This window comes from Mustela lutreola, chromosome 10 (genome assembly GCF_030435805.1).
Source record: "Mustela lutreola isolate mMusLut2 chromosome 10, mMusLut2.pri, whole genome shotgun sequence".
In the NCBI taxonomy this organism is placed as follows: domain Eukaryota; kingdom Metazoa; phylum Chordata; class Mammalia; order Carnivora; family Mustelidae; genus Mustela; species Mustela lutreola.
This window is the reverse complement of record NC_081299.1, coordinates 18,779,668-18,787,536: the sequence shown is the minus strand read 5'-3', so window position 1 is coordinate 18,787,536 and position 7,869 is coordinate 18,779,668. Positions and strand designations below refer to the sequence as shown.

The window sequence follows — 7,869 nt, the reverse complement described above, 5'->3', positions numbered from 1 at the left end:
AAAATAGCATTAGCACCCCCATTGGCGTGTGATTGAGCTTTAGTCACAGACGGCTGAGTGTCTGTGTGCCACATAATCAAGAAGCAGAGCCCCCGTGGGGGACCTGGGAGGAGCTGGCCCTTCCCTGTCTCCAGCACGTTGGCGAACCTTGAAGAAGTCCCCTCCCCAAAGCAAAGGAGGCCGAGGTGAGATTCACATCATGGGTCTCAAGGATGCTGCCTTTAAACCAGATTTTCTGCTTTTGCTATTCTTCCCAGTGCACTAGTATTTGAACTTTGCCAATTGCCAGGGACACAACGTGATGCACAAAACATCTTCACAAACACAGGGGATTAAAAGGAAGCATCTGGAGAAGGGCTCTGTCCAGTTTCTCAGGAGTGTAGCGCTCCCCGGCCTCAGTGCTGGGAACCAGCTGCTGATCAAGCTTTCTGGCAGGAACCAGCCTCCCGCCCCTCCATGAAGAAAACAGGTGCAAAAGGTGGTTCCCTCCGACGAGACTCCGAAAGAGACTGGCAGCACGCTGACCCTTGGCGGGGGAAGAAGGGTCCACCGCCAGCACTGGTTCCAGAACCGGGATTCCCATTCCGTGGCTCCTCCTTCCATGAAGATGACTCATCCCTTAATTTCTCTCTCCGCTCAGCCTACCTTGGGCCTTACTTATTTTTATCCCTGGAATGGAGTTAAGTTGCCAAAAGAATGGTATTTCTCCACCTGCAAGGCCCTCCTGGAGGATGAATTTTAAAATATTCATTTTTACAACTTGCCCCCAGGGATAACGCAGAAGACAGAAGGCTGGTGGTGGGGTGGGAGGGAGGGTAACATACAGCGATATGGGCCCAGCGGGGAAGCCCGGGGGGCCTTGGGGAACTGCCGAGGGGCTTTGCAGACATTCCAGGAGCGGATTCTGAGGCGAAGAACCAGAGGCGAGGGAGGAATGGTCAAGGATGCTTGCATAACTCTCTTTAAAATACTGAAAACAATCAAAGCAGAACCTGCAAAGAGTCCTGCTGTTTTGCCTTCACAAAAGGCAAAATGAAGTGCGTGGCTTCATTATCTCGGCAGCAAACTTCCTTTTCTGCTCCTGGGAACAGCCCGTGGGGCATTGCATGGGGTCCCAGCGGGTCCCTCATTCAGGATGCCCCACCGGCTGCCAGCTGGGAGCACGTGACTCACGCTGGGCCAATGGGAAGCCCGCTTCTTTGAAGGGCGGCAGTAGAAATGTTTGAATTCACCTGTCCTGATGGGGGGGGTACTGGGGAGACTGCCCCCTTGGTTCTTGCTGCTTGGATTCCTGGCCACGTCCTCTTCCTAGTCCTTCTGAGGTTGGACTGTTCACTCTCCTGAGATCCCATGAGTCACCGCAAAGCACTTCAATATGTTCTTTTTCTCCCCCCCCCATTCCTTCCTTCCTCCCTTCCCTCTCTCCCTCCCACCCCCTCCTTTTTTTGGTGTAAGTTAGACAGAGTTTTCTATTATTTGTAACTGAAAGCCCCAACTGTCACAAACCCAAATGTCCAGAAATAGGGGCTTAGATCCAGAACGCATGATACAGAACACGATGGAATATTCCACAGCCAGGAACAGTGATAAAGGTGTATTTGTTGACATGGAAAGATCTTCACAATATATAGCTGAGAGCAAAAGCAGATTACAGTAGAACAGTATGCACAGTATGGTGCCATGTTGCAAAATATATTCTGTACATTCATAGAAAAAGATCTAGAAGAAAATATAACAGTATTCATTCTGGAGGGTAGAATGGTGGATGGTTTTCTTTCTGCTTAGCATAAAGATATTCCTCACCTTTTCAACAATGCTTGTACAGTGGGTTTTTCTGTTTTACTTTTGTTTTTTTTTTGTGTGTGTGTGTGTTTTTGTTTGTTTATTTGTTTTAATAAACACAGGCAGGTCTCCAGAGGCTGTCAAAAGTGAAGTGACTTCCTGGGTTCAGGCAGGGACTTACTCACCAAACACCAGGTTTCCTGCCATGGGGATGGCTCCCCCATAATTCTGACTACTTAAGAAGATTCTGGAAGCATCTGCGTCTCCAGAACAAGGAAGAAGCCCTTCCCATATGGCCAGGGCGCCAGTGGGTCCCACTTATTCTCACAGCAACCTTGGAATGTGGGAGGTTCCTCCCTCTGTTTGATGGAAGAATGGCCCGAGAGGTGAGGTGACTTATCCAGGGTCCCACTGTGTGGACATAAAGCCAGGTCACTTGGCCTAGGGCTCCAGTACCCCAGGGACTACTCAAGTTTATGATGGCCAAAACAATGCAGCTGAGCATGGGGGAGGGTTCAGAATGCCCCTGTGTGGTCAGCTGTGGGGCAACCTACCTCAACTCCTTGTTCTGTACATGGCCTCAAGGTGTTGGGCCTCTGGGTGGGAGGGGGGAGCAGGTAATGTCACTGGGGAGGGGGTTTGTGGGATACTCCTCCCGCTGCTTGTTCTTATCTTCCAGGTCTCAGCTTGAAAGTCAGCTGCTCAGAGAGGCTCTCCTTGCTGCCCTAAGATGATCCCTGGCCACAGGCGCCTCGGCCCCACATCTCCTCTGTAGCAGTTCACGTGACTCACAGTCATGTTGCTTATCTGTCCGTCTACTTTACAGGCCATCTTTCCCCTCCTTGGCTGTATGCTCCCTGAGGCCAGGGCTTACAACTGTTTCACTCCCGGCTGTGTCCCTAGCAGCTAGCCCAGTGTCTGGTCTCCTATGGGCACTCACCACGTGTCTCCTGAATGAGAACCGATGGACACACAACAGGGGTCCTGAACACACTGTAGGGACTGGGCTCCCCCCTGCCTCTACCAGCTGATGACCTCAGGCAAGCTGCTGGCCCTCTCTGGGCCTCTTCCAAGCCTTAAGTATAAACATCCAACTCCATTTAAAGGATGGGCTTCAACCTTCCTGAATTTTTAAGACAAATTTAAGGGAAGGCAATAGAAGTTGGAGTCATGACTAAATTGTCTGACACATCAACTGCTGGTGGATTATTTTTCTGGGTGATAACATTGCTGTGGTTTTCCCAGGAGTCACTGTTGTGCAATGAACCCAGTTGTATTTCTTATTCAATAAACTCTTTTATTGTAAGTTTACAGATTTTCCCATTACAATAATGAAAATAGCACTAGTGATTCGCTAACATTGAGGCCAAATAAAAAGGGAACGCCCCCTCAAATCATAAGGTAAATGCCGCGTAGTTGAACGTATAGTAAATGTTGGGCAGAAGGCATTTAAGATCTAGAAAATGGGGTCAAGGTCTGTGTGCAAACACTTTATAAGGTTTAGTTTCTCAAGATGCTGCTGCTTTGGAAAGCCCATGATTCTGAAACTATATTTGTAATTTGTGATAAAACACAACTGCAGAGAAAAGGCAAAATCAAGCAAAACAAACAAACAAACAAAAAAACCCCTCCCCAAATGAGAGGAAGTAAATCAAAAGGCATGGGGACAATATGCAAACCTCCACTCATTGGGCCCTACAATGGCAAGTGAGTGGGTTTCATAGAAATTCTCCGTAGAAAGGAAAGTCTGGGCCTGGGGGGACATCACTGCGTCTCCAAGTCCTGTCTCCTCACAGAGGAAAAGAAGTTTCTTGTCCAACACATCTGCCCTGGGTCTGCCAGGAGTGGGGCCTATGTTCCCAATCCCTTTGAGAACAGTCCCAAATCCTGAAAAGGCAAGGCAGCCCTCCAGGGCCCTGGGTGCGGCAGGGAGACGGGTCAGAGTCAGCCCCCAACCCTGCTGGAGCTGTCCGAGTGATTCACGGGGAGGGGGTGGGCCTCTGTGTTGAACACCCAGTCTTCCAGGGAGAGCATGTCATCTTCAGAGAACAGAAGATAGAGATACCTGTGCCCCCGGGGCAGGGAGGGAAGCAAGACAAAGCTGGTGAGGGCACTGGGGAAAAGGGGACCACTGGCAGCCAGTCTCAGAGGCTTCCGCAACACTGGACTGTGGCTAAGGGTGCAGGGAGGTTTGAGATCCAGGGTCTACCTGCAGCACTAGTCCCAGGGAAGGCACTGTGGATGCTGAGGAGAGCACTGAGATCTGGGGCAGTCAGACCTGGTTTAACTCTGGCTCTGCCCCTGGCCTTCCTCTGTTAGGTTGTACCCATCTGCCTTCACTCAGGTACTTGCGCCGCCTGGAGGAGAGGCCGGCTAGGTCCCCTTATGGCTTAGATTCTTCTTTCTTTTCATGGTGGCCTGAGTACTGCACCAGTCCAAACTCTTAGGCTGCTCCCTGAGGTGCCCCCCAGGAGACTCTAGACTAAAGCAGATGTTAGGACACTTAAATGAATAGGGAGTTGTGACTCCAGAACTCCAACTCCCCAAGCCAAAGGAATGGACTATTCCAATCCATTGCAAAGGGTAAAGCACAAGGTTTGGGGAAGAGCAAGGAAACGGGGTGGCTGACTTCCACCCCCAGAAAGTGAGGGAACAGCGCAGGAGCAAAGCTGTAGAGGAAGGTCAACGGCAGTGACCACCGTTGCCATCATTCCTCCCATTTTACAGAAGAGGACATGGTTTCAGAGATCCCAGGGACCCAAGGAGACAGGTTACAGAAATTAACTTAGCACACCGCTTGTACTTGGAGTTGGGGTGCTGTCTGGTCTCTTTCTGAGGGGAGAAACCCACCTGGCCTGAGGGGCGTCCTGGGGACCCCAGGCCCCCTAGCCATGGGCCCCCCCCCGGGATGGCAGAACTCGGTGGTGAAGGGAGGGACTGCTGACCCCAGGCCTTGCCTCCTCCTCCCTCCAACCCTAAGAAAGTCCCAGTTTCCCTCTGGAAAGAACACCAGCCAAACCCCAACTCACTTTAGTGTCTCCGCTAGAAAGAAAGTCTGCTGCTTGTTGTCGTGGTTGGGGACACTGCTGTACACGTCTTGGATCCCGGAGAAACCAGCTTCCGTCCGACAGTATTTCTCCAAGGCCTGAAGAAAAGGGAGGCAGCTTTGGTGCAGGGAGAGGAGAGGCCCCCCCGCAAGATTCGTGCCTGCCCAGGTCGTGAACAGGCAGGCCCCGGACCACTCTGCTGGGGACCCCTGGCATTTGTGGAAGCAGAAAGCCAAATTATTGTTCGAGGGCTCAGCCGCCCTGCCTCCGGGGCTGAGAGCTTAGTCCCAGCTGGCTGCCGGCTTGAGCTCGTCTCCTAGTCTGAACTCAGAGGACACAGGGTACCTGGGTGGCTCAGTGGGATAAAGCCTCTGCCTTCAGCTCAGGTTATGATTTTGGAGTCCTGGGATTGAGCCCCGCATCGGGCTCTCTGCCCCTCAGGGAGCCTGCTTCCTCTCTTTCTGCCTGCCTCTCTGCCTACTTGTGCTCTGTCGGATGCATGAATGAAATCTTAAAAAAAAAAAAAAAAAAAAAAAATGAACTCAGAGGACATTCTTTTGGCCCTGCAGGGAACCAGGCTGAGCCGACAGACTCACCCACAGTGGTGGACAGAGGAAGGCAGCGGAAGGCTGGGACTTGGGGACTGGACTTAGCACACCCCACGGATTCCCTGTGGAGATTCGGTCCCTGGTCCAGAGGTGGGAGGCCCCCGGCTGTCTGCTCTTGTATATAAATGCCATTTTTACACACTGAAGTCCCAGGAGCACAGAACACTTACTTGGTTTTCACTGGTCGAGAATGGGGCCTTTGGGGAAGCAGGGGGATTCTGAACCACAGAGGTGAACCTCAGCCCTCCCCAAGTATAATGTCCTGGGTGTGGCTCTCCCCAGGACAGTCTATGCCTCTGAGAGCAGGGGGCCCTAGGGAAAGTTGGGAAGGGGCTGGACAGAGAAGACTTAGCATCCCTCAAGACCCATCTTTCTGGACTTTCCATACTTGCCTTTGACACCCATTCCCTGCTGGGTGGTTGGGGACAAGTGAGCTAGTAGTGGGGAACAGAGCCCAGAGATAGGTGGGGGCCGCCCAGGGCACAGCTGGCTTTGGGCAGAGGAGGGAGGCAGCCTATTCCTGTTTGAGAGGAGAAATCTGAAACCATCTCAGGCTTCAAGGTCAGAGGGTAGTGACTGCATGTGCTCTGTGTCCTTCTGGCTCCCGCCCTGCCTTTAGCCCTCAAAGTTTGCTGGCCCTGAAGCCTGGGCCCCAAAGGCTATGGGTGCCCAGAACCCTCTCCATTAATTTCCCGGCCCACTTTTATCCAGCCGGGGACTCTTGACTCTGCAACTACACCTTGACCCTTTGCATTCGGAACCTGAGCCAGATGTCAACCTGGTGTGACCTTCCTCTCTGTGCCTGAGCTGGGGGGGGGGGGGGGGGGGTTGGACCCTGCCTGAATTCCCGGGGCACCTGTCACGCAGTCGGCCCCCCACCCTCCCGCCCAGGGCACTCACCAGCACCACCTCCCAGCCCCACTCTCTGTAGATGGGGTCGTGGGTCTGTCGCCACAGGTACATGTAGCTCTCCACCACCTCGGGCCGCAGGATGTAGTAGCTCTCGCTCAGCTGCGTGGCCACGGCCTCCCTGCCCGAGTTAAACCAGAAGGCCTCGGGCCCCAGTTTGGTATCTGCGGGGAGGACCAAGCAGAGGACCTGGGTCAGATCTCCCAGCTCCTGCTTTTCAGGACCCAGCTGCCCCAGGAGCACTCTCAGTGGCCAGGAAGTCCTGGCAGGTTGACTGGCCCAGGCCGAACCTTTGCCTGCCCTGCCGAGCCTGGCAAGGCCCAGCTTCCCTCTTGGCCTAGGCAGGCCAAAGCAAGACCCTTGAGGCCTCGAACATTGTGTAGTTTTAGAATCTGAGAGTCCAAATGAACTATGCAGTAATCTGGGGAGAGAAAGGTTTGGGAGATGTTCCCCAACTTGTGTTTTGAGACATAAACTCAGCAAGATGTTAACCAGCCAGGAAAGGATGTTAACCAGCCAAGGACGTTTGGGGAACAGGGGGTCAATGAAGTGAAACAGTTTCCTGCTAAGTCTGCGGGACTTAGCAGGTTCTTTAACATGCTGATCTGCTGTGCTGCTTCTCCACAGAGAAAGATCCCTTTCTCAGGGAAATGAGGCTCCCAGAAGGAGCCTTCCAGAGCTGACAGGCTGGGACACTGCTGAGCTCAGACCGGGGAAGAACTGCCCAGAAGGCACATACTCAGGCAGAGGCAGCTAGATAAAGAGGGCTTAAAGAGGTTTGAGATGTTTTGGTTTTTGGGTTTTTGTTTTTGTTTTTTTTTTAAGATTATTTATTTATTTGAGAGAGAAACCACGTATGGGAAAGAGAGGCAGAGGAAGGGGGGAGGGAGAGAAAGAGAGAAAGACAATGAGCTGAGCTGGGGGAGGGGCAGAGGGGGAAGCAGGCTCCCCGCTGAGCTGGGAGCCCAATAATGTGGGGCCATAATGTGGGGCCGATCCCAGGACCAACTCACTGAGCCATGCAGGCACCCCTCAGTTTTTTGTGGGTTTTTTTGGTCACTGGTTTGTTTTTGGACAATCTGGTGCCTATTTGCTGGAAGGCCATAATTATAACCACCACAGCCACCACTGATTTCAAGGGCTGTGCTGGGTGCTTTAGGTGCATTATTTCGATCCTTAACAAATGTTGTTTTTGTTTTTTTCTTCTTTTGTTTTTTCTAAGGTAGATATTAGGGTCTCTCTCTCAGGCATATGGAAACTGAGGATCAGAGAGGCTAAGTAATTTGTCCAAGGTAACAGAGCGAGCTGTGACTGAGCTGGGATGTGACACGGATCTGTCTGATGCCCTTTCCCTGGACTGTGCTCTTGTTCTTTCCCTCCTGGGTCTGAGACTCTAGGCCCTGAGTTTAGGCGAGAGGGGTCAGCTTCTCCTCCCTTCAGCACCTGCACACCCTGAGTCGGTCAAGTGCCGGGCTCTGGTCCTAAGTGTGCCTTCCTTCTTCCCATCAGGTCAGGACTCCGAG

General features: G+C 52.4%; 1 protein-coding gene across 1 annotated transcript in view; it reads right to left on the bottom strand.

The window, feature by feature from the left end:
- Positions 1-1,579: 1,579 nt before the first annotated feature.
- The window catches only part of MAN1C1 (mannosidase alpha class 1C member 1), a 139,010-nt gene continuing 132,720 nt past the window's right edge, over positions 1,580-7,869 (bottom strand). Inside the window, exons 10-12 of the mRNA XM_059135383.1 lie at positions 6,338-6,510; positions 4,812-4,927; positions 1,580-3,847 (exon numbers count right to left, since the gene is read on the bottom strand). Coding sequence (XP_058991366.1) covers positions 3,727-3,847; positions 4,812-4,927; positions 6,338-6,510 — 410 coding nt within the window. The 3' untranslated portion in view covers positions 1,580-3,726. The remainder of the gene's footprint in view (positions 3,848-4,811; positions 4,928-6,337; positions 6,511-7,869) is intronic.